Raw genomic sequence first — 20,228 nt, forward strand, 5'->3', positions numbered from 1 at the left:
GGCAAGCCCTAGGCTCTGTGGTTTAACCCACAGCGCCACCTGTGTCCCCCAATATGCTGCTAAAAGAATATGCTGCTAAAATAATGTGGGTTATACTCGCCCTGCAAAGTAGCCCAGAGGTATAGCCATTCTAGGGGGGTTGGGGAGCAAACCTGCAGTGCAGACTCCCAGTGGTTAGTCTTCTGGCATGTTGCCTCCCCTTCCGCCCCAAAGGAGATGCAGAGTGCATGTGCGCTCCCTCTCTCTCTCTCTCTCCCTCTCTCAAAGCCTACCTGCAAAGCCTACCTGCTGAGAAAGAGGCATACACCTGGCATATGAGCTTGCTGCCTAGACCTCCCTGCATAACACTAGAACTTGTGGACATCCAATGAAGCTGAATGTTGGAAGATTCAGGACAGAAAAAAAGAAAACACTTCCTCATGCAGCACATGGTTAAACTATGGAACCTGCTCCCACAGGAGGTGGTGGTGGCCATTGGCGTGGATGGCTTTAAAAGAGGATGGATGAGACAAATCCCTGGAGGATAAGACTAGCAGTGACTACCAGCCACAGTGGCTACCCTATGTTCTGCCCCCACTGTCAGAAGGACTATGCCTCTGAATACCAGTGGCAGGGGATCACAGGTAGCCAGAGTGGTAGTGTGGTCCAGCTTGCATGCAGGCATCTGGCTGGCCACTGTGAGAGCAAGATGCTGGACTAGACGGGACATAGGGCTGGTCCAGCATGCTCCCATTGTGTGATTCTGTTCTTATGCTGCTTTGTCACCAGATCTAACAGAAATGAGTGGTCTCTGGTGCTATGTTTGTGCGCACTTTACCCTCCACCCCTGGGATCAGTCCTTGTGGATCCACCCATACCACTAATTAGATGGGTAGGTGTTGCTTGACTGGCTCCCAAATGAGTGATGTTAGTGGCCTCAAGAGTTATTGTGCTGTCTTAATGGTGACCTGTCTGTAGTATCCATGCCTCCTCATTGCAGCCTCTTAGCCGGTTATCCTGCTAGCCCATGCCTAGTCATTCCACACTGGTGCATGTTGACAGTGGTCCTCTGTAACTTACCTGTTGAGCACAGATGGAATGTGGGTGGTACCACTATTCTTGGCTATCCGAGACTGTGGATACAAGCTGTTCAGAATTGGGGAGCAGACACCTCACTTTCCCTACATCTTTCTGGTTCATAGATTCATGGTGTTTACCAGTGAGGCAACCCTCAAACAAGCACGCACAAAACCCTCCTTTGACTGCCCAGAAGGACAGCTGCCCTGCAGTCAGATTGCTGGCATACCACTGGAACAATCCCTTCCTTCTGTTCTGCTGCAGACTCAACTCGGCACCATTTCCTTTCCTGTTGTGTGTATGCTCCATACTCCCTCCCCTCCACCTCAGAACTGCTGCTCCCTTCCTGTCAGATGTGGGGTGTAACCTTGGTCTGAGCAGGCCGGGGCTCATGTTTCTTGGTGTGTACTTCGCTGTTGCTTCATGGAGTTGGACTCTTCTGCTCCTCCAGCCCATCCCAAAAAACCGTGTTGTAGCTGGTTTTGTACATTTTCCCCAAGTTAACTTGAACTTCCAGAAAAGGGAGAGGGACCAGCTCCAGTTACAGACAGGGATCTGCATTGAAACCACAATGGGGTTGTAGGTTCGAGCCCTACGTTGGGCAAAATATACCTACACTGCAGGGGGTTGGTTCGACTAGATGACTCCTGTGGTCCCAACTCTATGATTCTATAGGTCTTTGATCTCTCATTTGATCTCTATTTATGCCCCCCACTCAGATAAATCCTAAAGCTAGCTCCCCTTTGTTAACTGCTGCTTTCGCATGCATAAAATGTATTTATCCTCATTACGGAATTGTGTTTTGAACTGTGCTTGAGGCATGTCGGAGCCTTGAGTAGATGGATTTACTCCCTTCCCTCCCCCTTGATCTCATGTCTTCCGCTCATTCTCTTGAGGGGCCTCCAAAGTCAGCCCTTCCTTTCCACACCCTTATCACTGCTTTCCTATCTGCATCTCCTGGAGCTGCTCCGCTTTCCCCTTATATGGCCAGGTGAGGCAATGGTGAGTATAAGCCTGGGACACTAGAATCCTGATTAGTTAGGCATGTAATCTACAGCCCTGGAGGGGTTGCAGGGGGCGGCTGTGTGTAGGGATAGGGAGCCAGGTGAGTCTCTTGAAGTGAGATCAAATCAACTAGTTAAACCAGTCTTGTGTGTGTGACACATGTTGGGGGTGAAGCTCTGCCTTTCTGCCCTGGGCCAGTTCTAATTGGTGAGGGACGCGCCCTAAGTGCAGCCAGCCCAAGCTTTGTTGCAGAAGTCTAGCTGGTGGAGGGGAGGGGAGGGGGACTTTGGAAAGGGACTATGCCTGCCTGTAAGGGTGTATGGTGTCCTTTGCATTCTTCATGAACAAGGAACTTGCTTGCGCAGGGAGTGGCAAGCTGTTCAAAGTCCATGCTGAGTAATGAACAAAGCTATCAAATGGGGCTTTTGCTCTACGCTTGGCAAAGGCAGATGCCTTGCCAGTAAAAGCAAAACATTCTCGGTGTAGGAGCACGGAGAGCAAATCCCAGAATGAGAAACAGGTGAACGAAACACAGACCCGGAGCTTTTGCCCTCTGTTTTGAAATCCTCCAGTTTGAAAAAATAAATAAATGTCAAGGCGGCCACTAAAACCCCAGTCTTGTTATAGTTTTCCCCTGGCCCCTCTTTTTGAATGCTGTATTACAAGCAAAGGGTGTGAGTGTTGCGCTTCCTTCCTGGCCACTGGACTACTTGCCAAGTGGAACAGATGCTGCTGTTAACTTAAATGCTATCAGGATCCAAAGGTACGTTGCTGTAAAACTCTCACCCACCAAGGAAAAAATGTGTCTGGGGCATATAAATTCAAGTGCATGGTAGCTATACACAACCAGCACCTTTTCCTTCTGCTAATTTAGGGAAGAGGGCATCCTGACCCCTTGACCATTGGATGTCCTTCTCAACCCACACCTGCACAAGTTGGAGTTTACCAAGCTTCCTGATTCCCATCCCACATTAATGCCCAGCCTTGTCTCTCTTAAGGGTTGTAACGATGGCTGCTGATTAAATTCATGGTTAAAAGATACACCCAGCCCCACCTGTATCCAAGGTATAGGCACCTGGTAGCAAGTCCATGGCGTGTCTGCTCCTGATCTCGTGCAGAACCTCTGTTGTCCTGCTAAAGCAATTTTCTAGCCCTGTGACTTTGGACAGAGTCGTGTTTCTAACTCTGGCAGAAATGTGAGAGGGGGCTGAGGACGTCCAGCATCTGGCAGCATCTATTCCTGTGACTGTAATTCATTTTAACTGTTTTAACTTTAGTTACAGGTAGGTAGCCGTGTTGGTCTGGGTCGAAGTAAAATAAAAAAATTCCTTCAGTAGCACCTTAAAGACCAACTAAGTTTTTATTTTGGTATGAGCTTTCGTGTGCATGCACACTTCTTCAGATACAGTGAAATAGGAGTCCCCAGGCACTTATGTAGAGAGGGGGTGGGGATCCCCATCCCCTCCCCACCCCTTCTCTACATAAGTGCCTGGGGACTCCTATTTCACTGTATCTGAAGAAGTGTGCATGCACACGAAAGCTCATACCAAAATAAAAACTTAGTTGGTCTTTAAGGTGCTACTGAAGGAATTTTTTTGTTTTAACTTTAGATTGTGGTAATCCCTCCCTGGGACCTGGCGTGGTGATGGTGGTAGTAGTAGTAGTAGTAGTGATATTAAAAATACTGATAGGCAGAGCTAATGTACTGGCCGACACCTCTGCCCTGTGTCTCTGGCAGTATGCAATGCCAAGGTGCTGTGAGGTGAAAGGTCATGGATGCATGGAGAATTGACCATGTGGGTTAGAGGGAGCTCAGGAGTGCAGGAAGGAGCTAAGTTGACCTTCAAGCTAGGAAAAGCTTTGACAAAGAAGTGGGTCTTGAGAGGGTCCTTGTGGCGAAGCAAAGGAATTCGGTGAATGGAAGTTGTATTCCAAAAACATATGGAAGGCCCCAGGCTGGCAAACGTTAATGTAGAGAGCTGTTAGCCCACAAAAGCTGAATATTGCAAAATAGAGTTACTTAATGCCTGTAAAACAGTTATTTAATGCCCATATCTAGGGGGTGTTCTGCAATTGTTTTGAAGACAGCGGACTCCTGTTGCCCTGGACAAGTGTCAAGTTTTAAGTATCAAGTTATAGGAGGGGCTGGAGAAGGTGTGCAGGGGTTGCTGACAATTGTCAAACATGTGACCATCTGGGAAGATTACAGTTGTACCTCGCGTTACGTAACCTACAGGTTATGGAATCTTTGGGTTACGGCCGTGGCAAACCCGGAAGTGGGTTTGCCGCTTGTACGTGCGCAGAAACACTCTGTGGCGTCACTTGCACATGCAGAAGCGGTCCTCCGGTTACAGAATTTTCGGGATATGGCCAGGCCTCCGGAACGGATCCCGTTTGTAACCAGATTCCAATCCAGGACAGATACTAACTGGGATAAGACTTTGGTATGCTTGTTGAAAGATAATAATCTGAGGAATGTGTTCTGAAGTAGAAGGCTGCAAGAAATTCTATATTTTAGCAACCTTTTAGCAGTTGAAAGCGGAACCAGCTTATCATATATATGCAACTGGCTTAATTATTTTGTGCCAGTGCTATTTCTTTTGGATACAAACATTTTGGGACTAACTTGTGGTGCATCTTTAAAATTTCTGTTGCATATGCCAACCTCCCACTGCTTCCTCTCTTTTTCCCTCCTCCAGTTAAGATACATCCTTTCATTAAGAGGGCAGTGTTAGGCCTAAGCTTTTGAAATGATTAGGGTTACGCCTTTGGAGCTTTATTTGAACTGAATCTATGGCCCTCCAGATGTTGTTGTGCCTGCTTCAGCCCCGGCCAGTAGTCAGGGATGATGAGAGTTATCCTGCTTGGATAAACAGACCTGAAATGGCAAATATAATTAGGGACGTAGGAAGCTGTTTTGTACTGAGTCAGGCCAATAGTTCATCTAGCTCAGTATTGTCTACACTGACTGGCAGCAACTGCCTGGGATTTCAGGCAGGGATATCTGCTAGCCCTAACTTGAACCTGGGACATCCTGCAAGTAAAGCAGATGCTCTGCCACTGAGCTATGGCCCTGCCTCAGCTGACTTGCAGCGTTAACATTTATATGTGCCCATGTGGCTGGGTGGCCCCAGCCACTCTGGGCGGCTTCCAACAAATTATAAAGCCACAGTAAAATAACGAAACATTAAACACTTTCCTATCCTTGGCTACCTTCAGATGTCTTCTAAAAGTCATCTGATGGGAGGGTGTTCCGCTGGTTGGGTGGAACTACTGAAAAGGCCCTCAGAGCTGGAGCTCAGTGTCCAGGCTGAATAATTGGGGTGGAGACACCTCTCTAAGGCCTTGTATACCTGAAGGAGTAAGAAAATGCTGATTGGTATTTCGCTTTCAGGGTTGTGAGGCACTTGGGAACTCTACTACTGTGTGCTCATAGCTGTATCAGCACCCATGAATGTTAAGGTGAAGGTAAAGGACCCCTGGATGGTTAAGTCCAGTCAAAGGTGACACTGGGGCTGCGGCGCTCATCGCGTTTTCAGGCCGAGGGAGCTGGCGTTTGTCCACAGACAACTTTCCAGGTCATGTGGCCAGCATGACTAAACCACTTCTGGTGCAATAGAACCCCGTGACGGAAGTCAGAGCACATGGAAATGTCATTTACCTTCCCACTGCAGCAGTATCTACAGTGGTACCTCGACTTATGAAGACGATCTGTTCCGCGGCCGTCTTCGTAAGTCAAAGTCTTTGGTTGCCGAAGCGCCTGTTCTGCGCATGCGCGAAGCGCGATTTTGCACTTCTGCACATGCGCCGACGAAAAGATGCATGGCAAAAAGAAACCTTCGGAAGTCGAGTCGTTCGGATGTCGAGGTATGACTGTATTTATCTACTTGCAATGCCGTGCTTTCAAACTGCTAGGTTTGTGTATGCCTTTTAGGTGGTAGGGAACTGCCTCCTGCTTTCTAATGGGTTCTAGGCCAAGTAACTGCCTTGCATGCTATGTTAGTTATCCCAATTACACAGTACACTGGAGCACAAAATACCTGTTCAGAGAAGTGCGCTTAAACTGGCCACGTTTTAAGCCGGCAGTTTCAGCAGTGAAAAGGCAACCATGGGTGCAGTGATTGATTTTCATTGGGTCCCAATCTCGATTGGAGTATGTTCTGGATCAGGCCTCCCTCCTGCTGTCCCCCCCCCCATAAAAATAAAAATAAAACTGACCATACTTAAGTGCATTTGTTTTAAAGAGGTGACCTGATGTATATTCTGGCACTTGGGCACTAGAGTTGGAAAGTGGTGGGAAGGACCTAGGGAAAATATAAACCTGCCTTTTGATAGTGTGCCTTGCTATTTTAGGGGACAGGGAGCATGTATCAAGTTGCTCTTCCTATGTTGTTGTTGTTTATATGTGGGTGGTTTGAAAAGTACTTGCATGGGGGGAACTCCTCCTCTGGAACTGGCTCATCTCCCAAGGCAAGTTTCTTCTCCAAGGTAGCTGCAGTGCTTACATGGACTTAGGAACTGCAACAACTAGCTTTTCCGGTTCTCCCACAAGCAGGTAGGATTCCAAAAGAGCTCCGACCTAGAGCATCTATTAGGAATGGTGAGTTACTGAGTTTTTCTAAATCGTCACAAAATATCTACTATTGGTTGTGCTTCTTGTTGTGCGAGATAGCCACAGTTAAGCTCTAGAAATCAGATTGGGACTTCTTAAGCAGCAATTTACATTTACTTGCACGAGGCCCATATTAAGAGAGTGAACTAGCCCAGGAAATGTCTAGAGCCGATCACATTTGGGAAGGATGTAGTAGGAAGGCTTCTGAGATTGCTCAGATTTCACCTTGGCTTGCATGCGTTTCGTTCATTAGCCTGTGTGGAGGAAGTGAGGGCAGTATCTTGTGCCTCCTTGCAAATGGAGCCCACAGAAATGTTTAACTTTGGGCATTGGCCTCTGCAGGATGCATGAGTTCACTGAAATCCTACCTGTGTACACATGACGTATGTGTTTTTCTAGGGCTCTTATCTTAGCAGGGCAGAAAAAAGTGCATTTATGGATAGGAGAGGCAGCAATAAATATTCAATCAAGTTTGCATTTGCCTTTAATGCAATGTCTGCAGGTGTTCATAGTTTCCAACTACAACTTAAACTGTATTTAGAGATCTAGAAAGTAAGTAGTCCAGCTTGGGGGTTGCATGGCTTTTAACTCTTGAAGGTACTAGAAACTTCACAGGATCTTTTGATGTTGTGGGATCAGACTTGTGAATATGCTAGCATGAATGCACTTTGCTGAATTCAGAATGTGGCCATGAGTTGTTGTGCATGAAAGCATCAAAGCAAAAAGGCAAATCTAGAAGTATATATACCAGGCTTCCAGCCCTTGGGGCTGTGGTGAACCAAACCCTGAGAACTTGCAGTTTCTCTTACGTATGGGGTGTCTGATCAGAAGTCCATTTGTTACAGGGAACACTTGCCCTTTCAAGCAGCATTATACAAGTTCCAGTCAGCTGAATATCTGGCAGAGCATTATGTGAGGAGAGCTTGTCTGTTGGTGGAAACACTTGTTTTGTCATTTTTAACTGCAATGTCTGCTTCGGGGTGCTTCATTCATTGTCTCTCTGGCCAGCCCCATCTCTGATAATTTCAAGATCTTTAATGGTACCTTGCCTTTCAGGCTGCTTTTGGTCCCATAAGTCCAGTGTAGCATCGTAAGTGCGAGTTAGAACATGAGGTGTCCAGGTTCGTTTGTACAAGCGCATGACAGCCTTGCAAACAACTTTTGCAATTCTTTTGGGTGGTAGAGATATTCAGGGTGAGAGAGAGGGAGATTCAGGGAAGTTTGTGGAGGAGTTCTGTGTCTGTGCAGTAATTGTTGTAATCACAATTATATGTGATGGTTGCAAGCATTGTGTTCCATGTATTAGTGGCAACTTGTTCTGTGGCTAATAGTTTTGTGTATTAGTGGCTACAGATGCTGTGTTGAACAAAAAGGCCATCTCTTTCAGATCCTACTTATGGGCATGTCAGTCTGCCTGGGTTAATAAAAGGACCTCTGGAATAGATGGATCTTTGAGCCAGCTGGTCAGTTCTGACATAAATTTCATGTTGACCTTTTGCAGTGCAAGATGAATTTAATGCTTTTCTATCAGTTGAGCGGAAACACAGCAGCAAGCAAGGAGGAATATCTTCTTCCTTACTTTGTTCAAAAGTCTTTGCTACATAGAAAAGCACACACTGGCTGAACAGCAGTGGAGGCAGAGCCACAACCAACCTGCCCTTTTTGGGGATTTATGTTCATACCAGCCAGAAGTGGGCCTTGAGGATCATGGCACACAGGTGTGGTCCTGGAGAATGGCACCACAATGCTCTTTCCGTAACATAGGAATCAGCAGCATGAACTCTGAGTTGGCAAGCATTTTGGCGACTGAAATCTTGGTTTAAGGAGCCATTTGGCACCTAGCTTATATATACAATTTTCTAATGCTGCCCTGAGCACTTGGTAATGCGAGTGTTTGCCAGGTTTTGTAAGGTACATTTATTTGAGTATAGTACTAAGGATAGAACCATGGCCCACATCTGGCTGGTGGAGCAGTGCTCTCCACTCACCAACCCGGATTGCAAAACAAGCAAAATATGCTAACTTGCTCAAAGGTAGCAGACTTCTTTCTTCCTAGATCAGAGTATGCCAGACCCTAGGCAGAATGTGTTTGCTTGTTGATGTCACACACGGTTGCTGTCTAGACACAGGGAAACTAGGTGTTATTATTTAACACAGTGCTCACTGCACTTCCATGGGCCAAATCCGTAGCACCCACTATTGGGTAATGTGGTTTGGCTTTTAAAATGGAGCATGAGGAGCCTGATCGGAGTGTAACTGATCATTTGCTTCTACACAGCAAGAGGGCTAAAGCTGATGGGAGTTGCAGACCAAACCATCTGAAGTGCACCAGGTTGTGAAAGGCTGTCAAATTAGACACGGTTTCCCTTTTCCTCTTTTTTCCTCTCTCCCTTTATTTAAGAGGCAGCAGTACTTGCTTGGTATACTAAAATTATCTCTCTCATAGATAATAGCCTAGCTCTGAGAAGGGGCTTCTGCTCAGTAGCTCAGTTCACATGGAACACTAAACCATAACCAGGCCCAATTTATAAACTCATTTGTCTGGTTTGTCTGGAGTGAGACAAACCACAAGCCTGGGTTCAGATGTGATGCTATACCAAGCCATAGCTTGGCTTTGGGTAGCATGTCAGTTGGAGGACAGGGGAAGGAGTGCAGGCGCTATGGTCTCTCCAGGACCTCTCTTGGCTCACAGACTCATACTAAGGCATGAATTGGTGAACCAGGTCTGTATGTTTCAGGCTTGAGGTGTTTCTGTTTTAAAGTTACATTGAGGAGACCCTGGGGGTGTCTAGGCATCCCGCTCTTGTGATGAAATCGTATATGGTACAGTGGTACCTTGGTTCCCGAATGGCTTAGTTGTTGAACAAATCGGCTCCCAAATGCTGCAAAGTGTTCCAGTTTGTTTTTCAGAAGCCAAACATCCGACGCGGCTTCCGCTTGAGAGTGCAGGAAGCTCCTGCAGCCAATCAGAAGCCACGCCTTGGTTTTCGAATGGTTTCAGGAGTCAAACGGACTCCCGGAACAGATTAAGTTCGAGAACCGAGGTACCACTGTAGAGGAAAGATTTGAATCCAAGCAACCTTTTGTGGGGAAAGGGGCAGGACAAAGTCCTCCCTCGGATGGCATCTACTGAGACCACTGCTTGCTCCACTTGGGGGTGTTAGTTATACAGTGGGATGGACTTGAAGTGGGCTTGGGACTGCCCAGATTTTTTTTCTTTTTTAAATAATATTTTTATTAAATTTTCACTTTCACAATTTCAAATGAACATTTTACAGACTTCAAAATACCCAGTGACTTCCCTTCTTCTCTTTTCATGGTTCATTTTACATATCATACATCCCTGCATATTTTACTATAGCCATGCCCAGAAGATTTTCGATAGCAGCCCTAGAAAGCAAAAACAGGGGAGTGTTTCTTGGACTCTTCCATGCCTTGGGTGCATCCTGGCTGCTGAACTGCAGAGAAAGATTATAGGGTGGAGGCCATGGGATGGCAAAGCACTAAACTGTTTAAAGCAAACTAACAATCTCCTTTGGGTCAAAGTCCAACTGGTGCCAAGATGTCTGAACCAAAGTGAAAAAAGTTCATTTGTCAAATAAGCAATTCCTAACATGTGACTAAAAATATGACTCAATACGAAGTGGTGTGCCCTCTTGTTGTAGCCCAGAGTGTTGTGACACAAGTTTGCATCTAAATTTCTTCTGAAAGCATAACATCTGCATATTCAGGAACTGTAGCCATTCAGCATAAAACATTTAAGGCTGAATTAATCTCATGGCGATTCCATGAACTTGTTGTTCCTTATGTTCTCGCAAACCACATTTCCGTAACTGATGGTCTTCTAGAAAGGCTACTTTTTCCGGATGCTACCAGTAAATGACTAATGAGGTGCATATCTTGCCTGCCTGCTTAATTGTAACATCCAGTTAATGGAGCAACAGTGCCTTTTGGATTTTAATTTCACATTGGGGCTTGTGCATAGGAGTGTTTAATGGGCAAGAAAGACTTCAGCAAAGATATCTGAAGATACCTGAAGAGGTATCTGAAGAAGTGTGCATGCACACGAAAGCTCATACCAATGACAAACTTAGTTGGTCTCTAAGGTGCTAGTGGAAGGATTTTTTTTTATTTTGTTTGGGCAAATATTTGAATGGAGCTGTTGGATGACTGCAAAATAAAGTTTGTGTGTTCCAGATAATGGTCATGGGATTGTGCTGCTTTTCTTTACACTATTATGAATCTCTCCAAAGAGATCCCTCTGCCTCAGATTGTCAGTGCCCGTGGCCTTGTATGTAAATCATTTCTAGGGCCTGGTGTTGTGTGTCACCAGAACCGTGGGAAAGTGGGTTGAGGCGAGATCTGTCTTGGAGGCCAGACTAGTCCAAGCACGCCGTCCCTACCTTGATTTCCCCACCCCCCGGGATTTTTTGTTTTTTTAAAAAATATTACAATTCTGACATGCTTGGACAAGGCTTTCCTGAGGTGGGATATTAAGTGTTGGAGGAAGCTGTTTGCTATCTACCATCCGTCAGTCGTCAGAGTACCAAGATCTTAATACTAGTTGGCCCACTGAGTTGGCAACTTGTGTGCAGAATAGTTCTATTTGTGCTTTCCCAATTTCTGTGTGTCTTGTTAGCTGTCTTTTGGAAGGTTACCTTGTGAGCCAAAAATCTCCTTAAAAATCCTAAACCACATTTATTCCCTGTAATCCAGTTGGGCAAACCTGAGCTTTCTTTTCCATTGTAGCAGTGCTATATCAGTTAATGTGACCATTCCATTTTAAGAAGTGTTTTTGTAAACCACTTGTAATTCCACTTTGGGAGAAATGGTGGAATGGTCATTGTAGTCTTTTCCAACTCCAGCCAGGGAGTTGTAGTCCAAAATATCTAGACGGGTGGGGAAGATAGGTACAGTGCTTTTTGTTTTGTTTTTTAAATGAATAAATACTGGTTTGATTGTAGATCCTTCTTTACATGCCTCTTGTGCTTTGTTCCTTTTGTATTTTTTATTTTAAATCACACATATATTGAACCTCCTTTCTGCTGTCTCTGCAGCCTTTTCCCTCCTGCTTCCTTGCTGTTGGTGGCTGGGCTGCTTCTTCCATGATTTTCTGCACTTAGACCAAGCTGTGCCTTAGCCAATCAGTTCAGACCGGCCTTCCTTCACAGGTGTGTATGGTGTGAAAAATCAATCTTTTAAATGTAATTTTTGTTCTCTTCCATTATGGGTGGCGGGCTCTCTTTTTCTCTCGAACTGAACATTTTAAAATTTTGGAATTTCCTCCCATGATCAGGAGATCAAAAGCCCCCAGGTAGAGTGCAAATGTGGCCATTAACTCCCTCCTGCCTCCCCAAATTCCAACCACACTTTTGTGCACGGGTTGCTTTAAAAGCAAAACACAGCTTTATGGATTTATTAAGTAGATTCTGTCTCAAGACATTCCTGTTGGGCCTATGCCAGTGCCCTACTCTCAAGCACAGTGCCATATGATTTGCAGAACACCTTGCTCTCCTTTCCCATCTTGTTAGCTGTGAAATGATTGCTGACAACCACATTAAAGCCTGTAGCTCCACATCTGCGGTTTTCAGCTGATAAAAGGTGGTAAAGGAAACATCCCTTGGAGGGAAATGGCTTGAAGGAATATCTTGCGCTTTGGATATATATATTGCTGTAAAATAAGTTTGAGGGTTCTAAGAAGCTGTACTGCTTCCCAACCCTTTACTGCTTAAATGCCATTCACATATGTAATGTTGCAGCCAAGGAAATGGATGCTGTGTCCTCAAAATACCTTGGGCAGATTTAACCAGATAAGACAGAGCTGTGCTGTCTCCATGGTGGTAGCAACATTCTAGATGTGTATTGTTAGTGAGCATTATATGGCCAGATATATTATATGTACACATAGATGTATTGTATGGAATGTTGCTGTTCCCCATCATGTGTTTGAAAAAGCCATTAACACTGAAGCTTTGGGAAAATGAGAGTGAGTTGCATCCTCTGCCCACCTTTCTGGTGCTGGCTCTTGGTATCTTTTTGCCCAATATATAATCACAGTGTTGGTAGGTCATAAAGCAACCAAACTTGGCCTTCCCCAGCTTGGTGCCTTCCATATGTTTTGGACTACAACTCCCATTAACCCCAACTAGCACAGCCAATAATTGGGGTTGATGGGAACTGTAGTCCAAAAACATCTGGAGGGCGCCTGGTTGGGGAAGATGGAACTTAACTTCTTGTTCCCAGCTGTGACATGACATTGAGGAATTAAAGGCTATTGCACCCTGACAGGAATGCACAAAAACTTAACTGATAGGCAGTTTCCTGTTTAGGAGACAAGGACCTGGGCTCTAGGCAGGCCAGTCAGATCTGTAAGTGCTGATGCAGTGGAATTTGGAAATTGCAGCCATATCAAAAGGCCACATGTTAAATATGAGGCGGCTCTTGCGACGACCTCTTCAGGATTAATAGGGCAGTTTTGAGGGATCACAAAGATTTATTTGCAAAAAAAATCAATTCTGTCAACATTAAGGAAAAAAGCCATGACAGTGGGCAGCATAAGATGAGTAGTCAAACTATATTCATAAAACCAATACAAAATGCATCACAAACCAGAAGATCCGCTTAATACCTCAAATACATAATTGGATCATTTCCCAGGGGAAAGCCTGGATGAGCAGATCAGCTTTTAAGCAGGCCCCTAAATGCCAATACCGTAGATGCCTGACTGATGTTCATTGGGGCCGCATTCCAAAGGGTTTGTGCCGCCACACTGAACATGTCCTGGTCTTAGTAGATATGAGACAAATCTTGGGAGCGTGTGGCACTACTGAGAGTGTCACTCCTGAGGATTAACAAATGGTTGCTCTGTGTTTTAAAGCCAGGACTATTTGGACCAGTCTTGTATTACAGGAAAAACGTTAGTGCTGGAGACATATACCAAACTCCCGTTCCCTTGCCTGGTTTCCCTCTCCTATTCATTAAAAGGCACACAGAGCTAAGCTTGCAAAGGCAACATATACCAGGTAGCTTCTAAATAACCCACACACTAATCTCCTTTCTCCTGCTTGTTTCCTGCTCAGAGTGGGATTCAACCAAGTGCTTCATGTTAGAAGGATACGCTGTCCGCATAACGTGAGGGATTTGTTGGGAGCAAGTGAGCCAAACGGCAGGGGAAGTAGAGAAAAGGCCACGGCACGGCCAGCCTAGAGGGAAATCATAGCCACCCCCAATAGGGCCACTGGTTAAAATCCTGAGTATTACCATTAAAACTGTCCCTCAAGCTTCTGTGGGTGCCAGAAACCTGGGCCTGTCCTTCCCAGAATCTGGCCTGCACTTTTGAGAAATGAAACATAATATGCCACGGCCACTTCTCTCCTGAAGGATCACCCTTGTGAATAGAATTTCCTTTTGCACTTGTTGCCTTGGGGAGGCTTGGAGGGAGAAAAATTGTCTTCCCCTTCCCCTGCTCTGTTGATTTGTGGGAGGGGGAAATGAAGCAGAACTCTGGCCTTTTCCCAGGTTTGATTTTTAAAAAAAAACGCAACAAATTCTCTCTTCTGTGATCTAAATCTTTCTCTTCTTACTTTCTCCCCAACTCTTGTGCGTGAAGTGAGGGGCTCCCTTCTCCCCTCCAGCCCCCTTTTCTGTGTGACGTCCGTTCCCTCCAACCCCGTGGCATCTCCCTGCCTTGCACCCGCCCTCCCCCCGTGCGGGGCCTTCACAACCATGGATGACTCGGAAGTGGAGTCGACTGCCAGTATACTTGCCTCCGTCAAAGAGCAGGAGGCGCAGTTTGAGAAGCTGACGCGGGCACTGGAGGAGGAGCGGCGCCATGTCTCTGCACAGCTGGAGCGTGTCCGCGTCTCCCCGCAGGATGCCAGCCAGACCATGGCCAACGGCACCCTCACCCGCCGGCACCAGGTAAAATCACCTCAGGTGAGGTGGGCAAGCGGGATGCTTGTCGGCTTCTGGACTCAAGTGGTGCCTGCTGGAGTGCCGCCTTGGTAGTGTGGCTTCTGTCGGGGATGGTTTGCGGGGCAACTTGGCCCAAGGGCTTTGACATTCCGCACTTTGCGTAGCTGGGTCTACAGGCCAGTGCCTGTTCAGTGGCTAACCATAAACAACTACTCTGTTTAGGAAGTGGTGTCATGGAGAGGTTGAGCAACCAGTATTGAGTGAGTGGCTAGATTTTGCTTTCACAGTACCTAGTGTCATATGAAATAAAGACCACCATCGATGTTGAAGTAGAAACTGAAGTGCTTCTCCTTGGGTGACAGACCCTCCTTTATAGGAGTCTACCTCTCGGAAAGTGGTGGACTCTCCTTCATTGGAGGTTGGCTGGCCATCTGTCAGGGATTCTTGAGCTGTAATTCCTCCAGTTGGACTAGTTAAGCCCCAGGGTCCCTTCTAACTCTATGATTCTCTCCTTCCTATTCCCATTTTAATTCCTGAAGACCAGTAGTGTATCATACCATACTTAGAAGTCTGGTTCACCTATAACACTTGGCCCAAACACATTGAAGTGTGGATGAGTGAGCCTGCAGGTACTCGGAGCAAAACGTGCGGCCACTTCACATCTCTTCTAGGCCTGCTGCTGCTGCCACAGTACTAAGTAGCCATGGCTTGGCTTACTGTGACCTTCAAGACCAGGCCCATGGTTTACCTCACTCTGGATGAGCCGTGCGTGGTAAGTCAAAAACAAACCTTGGCTACAACCACAACTTGTGGTTTGGATGTAATGCTAGGCCCAAACCATGGCTTAACTCTGGGTAACAGCAGCAGGACAGGAGCAAAGCAGCTGTGATTTTTGCCCAGAGTACCCCCAAACTCATTCCCTCATGGTTAACCGTGGTTTGCCTTAGAGTTAGGCTTGAAGTGGGCCAGTGTGCGCTTGTATTGATTACTGATGGTTCAGCGTTTGTATCTGTGTAACGGGATGCCCAGCAGAGAAGTGGAGTTAGCTGCTGTAGTGCTTTCTCGAGAACATCCTGGATATGGTGATCGTAGTGTAAAAAATAATAATAAGCCAGAGTTCTTCGTGTAAGCTGCTGTGGAACAATCAAAACTTCCTTGCCCTAGCTGCTGGTCATGTATCTGGCAAAAAGAGATCTCTTAACAGATGAAGTGGACGAAAGGAACAATAACCCAAAGAATTACTGACTGCTGAAAGCCAGACAGTCAAATGAACCTGTCCTTGCTCATAATGGCAACCCTTGTCCTTTGATAGCAAAATGCCCTCCAATTCAGACACACCAGGATGAAGTAGCATGGAGGAAATGTCCCAGGTAGATGTGGAGAAAACGCCCAGATGACTTTGTTTTTGAGGCTTTTAAGCCAAGTTCATATTGCCTTTCCCTTTTTGTTTGATTACTGCTAGCTATTTGCTTTTTGTACTTCTCAACCTCAAGGGTACGGTTGAGGAAGCAGACAGCTGCAAAGGATACTTATTAAGCTTGTGGTTGCTATTTTGAGTCCTGTTTATTCCAGAAGTTCAGAATTTCTGCCCCAACAGGGATAGAAACTGTTCGGGATGCACACAAGAACAGAGCTGCAGGTCTGCAAGGTGGTGTTGAACTTGAGTGCTCTACTCGGAAGAGCCTGCATTTAATTCCTTTTCACTCTGGAGGGGAGAGGTCTGCTGAGATGGGTCGCCCTCATTCTTTTCGTAGGATGGAGATGGGACTTGAGACTTTGGAGCTGTTGTGCCAACGGGCTGCTTTCCCCAGTCTTTGAACTGATCTTCTATGTGCTTTAGTTAGCTACCTTAGTTAGGAGCTCTTGGTGCCTTTTGGGTTGTGGCAGCATGCAGTCTTTTTGATTTCACTCTGAGTTGCTGCGTTCTCTCCCCGCAGAGGGTTTCATAGATGGACAGGAGAACTTGTCGGTTTCTCTCTCTACCTGTGAGGAAGCGTAACCCTCTTAAAGAGCTACCTAACACTGTGCAACCTATACGCATCATGTTACTTGCTAATGGTGCCAGGCCAGCCTTCTAGCTTCTTCACTTTATGGTGAGCCATAAACTCACCATGGCTGAACTTGCTCAATTGCCACAGGTGACTTCCACTCCCCCGCCCCCTTCCCCCCCTGATGCTGGACACAAATGCACCACTATTTTCTTTCACAGAACGGCCGTTTCTTGGGCAATGCTGACCTGGAGAGACAGAAATTCTCTGAACTGAAACTCAACGGACCACAGGTAAAGAACGGAACTGAAAACTTATTTCTGGCAGGTGGCACTAGTTTGCTGAAGGTGCTGTTGCTTTTTTCAAGGGGATCTAGCCTGATGTGAAAATTCTGGCTGGATTCCTTGAGCTTCTCCAATCTGTAGCCTGGTCTGGGTGTGGCGGGTGGGATGGCCCTATGTTTTCCTTCCATAAAATGTTGAGAAACTGTTATGCACGCGGAGAGGAAGTCTGAGTCACTTTCTCTTCTACTCTTGCGTTGAATGGAAAGCCACCCGGTAGTTGACATCCTATTTTGTTGCATGAATTTACTGTGGTTTGAACTGGAACTTGGGTTCAAAAGCCTTAAATAGCAACGTCTAAAGAGAAAAAAACCACCCTTTTTGTGTATGCACTTCCTGAGAGAGAGACTGGGTATTAAAGGGAACTTGGCCGGTTGTGCCTGGCTTCTTATGGGAAGTGTGCAGAATTGTCTGGGCAGAATTGGGCTGCTACTGATCTGTATCTTCATCTCCTTAGGACCACAGTCACCTCATATACAGCACCATTCCTAGGATGCAAGACCCAGGACAGATTGTGGAAGAGACCTATACCATGGAGGAGGACCCTGAGGGCGCCATGTCAGTTGTTTCGGTAGAGACCTCTGATGATGGGAAAACTCGCCGTACAGAGACCACGGTGAGAGGCTTGAGAAGAATTGCAGGTTCTGATGTTGTGAAATATGCCCCTTATTTAGGAGCTGGGTCGGGAAGAGATTAGGCTTGTGTGTACCAGACACTCAACAGCAAAGAACCACTGGGGCTTAGAACACCCAACAAGCGGTGTTTTAAATTTCCATTAGTGGCAGCTGTCTCTATGCAGTGATCTAAAGTAGTTTTCGCTGCTTCCTTCGTTATCCCCAAAAGTCTATGCGGGCACAGTGAAGGTAACTTAATTCACCAGTAGAGGGAGGCCTGCAGGATTGCACCCGCTCCCCTCCCTCACTTCTGGGAGGATGAACTCAACCTGCCTGGCCTAATTGCCATTCATGTTTATTAGTGGTGATGTAGACAGCAGATAGAACTCACCAAGGTAACCATTTTGACAGAGGAGAAGAATATAAGCTTGGCAGGAAGGAGGGAGCGTGTGATTCTGCCACCAGCTCCTAATAGCTTAGCCAGGCTTAACCAATGGGCAGTATTGCATTGTGCTTAACCAAAGTGTCCCAGAAGTGGGATTCTGAGAACTGCAGCTCTGCCAGTGCTCTCAGCAAGAAAACACTTAGGGTTGGACTTAACTCGCCTGCAGTGCACAAGTTTTGCAGGCACCTGCAAAGGTCTATGAAAGGAGCACCACCATATGTTGTTGGGCTTCCCGCTTGCATCATGGCTAATGGCAAAGGATGATGGGAGTTGTAGTCCAGCATCGGGAGAGTGCCACATTAGAAAGATGGCCCAGAACAGGGGTTGGCAAGGTTTACCGGGCATGGGCCGGATCACTCCCACAGAGATCCTCCATGGGCCGGGCTGGCACAGCATGATGCCGGAAATCACACCTGCGTAGAAGCGATTTCCGGCACCCCGGACATGCGCAGATGGGATTTCTGGAGCTGCAGAAGAGAGTCCCTGCGCCGTGCCAGTTTAGTGCAGCGCGCAGGGACTTGTTGAGCAGGTGGCTTGGTTTGGGGGCAGCTCATGGGCTGGTTAAGCGACCCTCATGGACTGCTTCCAGCCCATGAGCCTTAGGTTGCCGACCTCTGGCCCAGAACAAGAGCCACAGAGAGTAGAAAGAGCCAGGCCCTGTGGAGGTAATGGGGAAATACCACAAAGTGGTATCAATGATTCAAGCTCAGCACTGACTACTTTGGGGTGAAAGGCGCTGGCAGATGCCTAACAGCTCCTGTTACTGTTGTGTAGGTGAAGAAGGTTGTGAAGACCATGACCACGCGCACAGTGCAGCAAGTTCCTGTTGGCCCCGATGGGCTGCCTGTGGACGGCTCTCCAGTCCCCAACAACTACATTCAGACCATGGATAGGAACTTTAGGAAAAACACCAATGGCGGCCCTGGGGCCTACATGAGCCAGCCGGGCACAGCTACCCTCCCACGAAACTACCACTACCCAGACGGCTATGGCCGCCCGTATGAGGACAGCTACCATGGCAGTGAGCACAACTACGGCAGCCTGTCCCGCGTGACACGCATTGACGAGCGCTACCGCCCCTCCATGGACGGCTACCGGGCCCCCAGTCGGCAGGATGTCTATGGGCCTCAGCCGCAGGTGCGGGTAGGGGGAAGCAACATGGACTTGAACCGCTTCCACCCAGAGCCTTACGGGTTGGAGGACGACCAGCGCAGCATGGGATACGACGACCTCGATTACGGCACCATGCCAGACTATGGTACTGCCAGGCGGACTGGGACTCCCTCCGACCCCCGCCAGAGACTCAGGTAGGAGCATTTTGCTTGGCATTCTAGGGCAGATGGTGGCAATGATTCTGTCATGATATAGAAATACTTAAAGTGGCGCTGGAGGGGTGGACATGCGCTCGTTCTTGAGAAACATGGTGAAGAAATGCTTTTACCATAGCTCTTTGAGACACTGCTGTCGTTACGAGTGACAATGCAGTCTATAAAGCGAGCTTTAGAGTTGTACAGACTTGGCCTTGGGATTCAGGGATGAGCAGGAAAATTCATCTGCTCATCTGCTTTTGTCCCTTCAGTTAAAAGGAAAAGGCTGAAAATGTTCTTTCCAGTAAACTTTCCCAAAATGTGCCGCTGAATGTCTGGTGATAAGTGTAAGGAGTGTGTGGCGCTTGTGCTCTTTTTGGCCTCAAGAGGAAGTATATTGAGAGTTCAGTGTGATGGCTATTTTCTGGGTGAAAAGTCCCCGTTCACACGTCTCCTCTTGCCGTGTGCTAAGCAATCTTCAGCAAGCCACTCCATGAGTCCTTCTCTGCGGCATCCTCCACCTTCAATGTGGGGATGATACTAAGCTAGCTCTGCAGGACCGTTGTGAAGAATTTTTTGAGTGTGTGTATGAGGAGTCTCATTAAGGTAAGGCCTAACTATAATAAGGTGGCATCTCTGGTACCAGTACTACGAGGTACTCTTCATTGCTTCCCATTGTGACATTGAATCCTGTTGTCACTACAGCATGAAAATGAGCCTTGCTGTTGCACAGCTGTGGGTTCATGCTTTCCATTGCCAAGAAGACCCTGACTGTATGAACAGCATTTTTTCTCTTGTGCATACTGGTAGCAGGGATTGGTTTACAGGTGTAGAGCCTGGGGATTCAGGGCTCTGTATCAAGATTCAAATGCTTGCATGGTGCTTGCATGGTTTTTTGTGTGTGGCCTGGGGTCATATTTGGAAATCTAAAATTGTCATGGTCACC

At 46.8% G+C, this 20,228-nt stretch overlaps 1 protein-coding gene across 18 annotated transcripts in view; it reads left to right on the plus strand.

Moving 5' to 3' along the window:
• Positions 1–20,228, plus strand: part of CTNND1 (catenin delta 1) — a 56,884-nt gene that overhangs the window by 14,549 nt on the left and 22,107 nt on the right. For 9 of the 18 annotated variants that reach the window (XM_035124520.3, XM_035124530.3, XM_088664384.1 and 6 more), the window contains exons 2-6: positions 11,731–11,844; positions 14,283–14,593; positions 16,797–16,868; positions 17,374–17,532; positions 18,750–19,282. In XM_035124520.3, the coding sequence (XP_034980411.1) occupies positions 14,399–14,593; positions 16,797–16,868; positions 17,374–17,532; positions 18,750–19,282 (959 nt within the window). In that variant the 5' untranslated portion in view covers positions 11,731–11,844; positions 14,283–14,398. The remainder of the gene's footprint in view (positions 1–11,730; positions 11,845–14,282; positions 14,594–16,796; positions 16,869–17,373; positions 17,533–18,749; positions 19,283–20,228) is intronic. The other 9 variants (XM_088664388.1, XM_060277301.2, XM_088664386.1 and 6 more) reach the window with 2 other exon arrangements.

The sequence above is a fragment of the Zootoca vivipara genome, chromosome 1 (genome assembly GCF_965207765.1).
Source record: "Zootoca vivipara chromosome 1, rZooViv2.hap1.1, whole genome shotgun sequence".
In the NCBI taxonomy this organism is placed as follows: domain Eukaryota; kingdom Metazoa; phylum Chordata; class Lepidosauria; order Squamata; family Lacertidae; genus Zootoca; species Zootoca vivipara.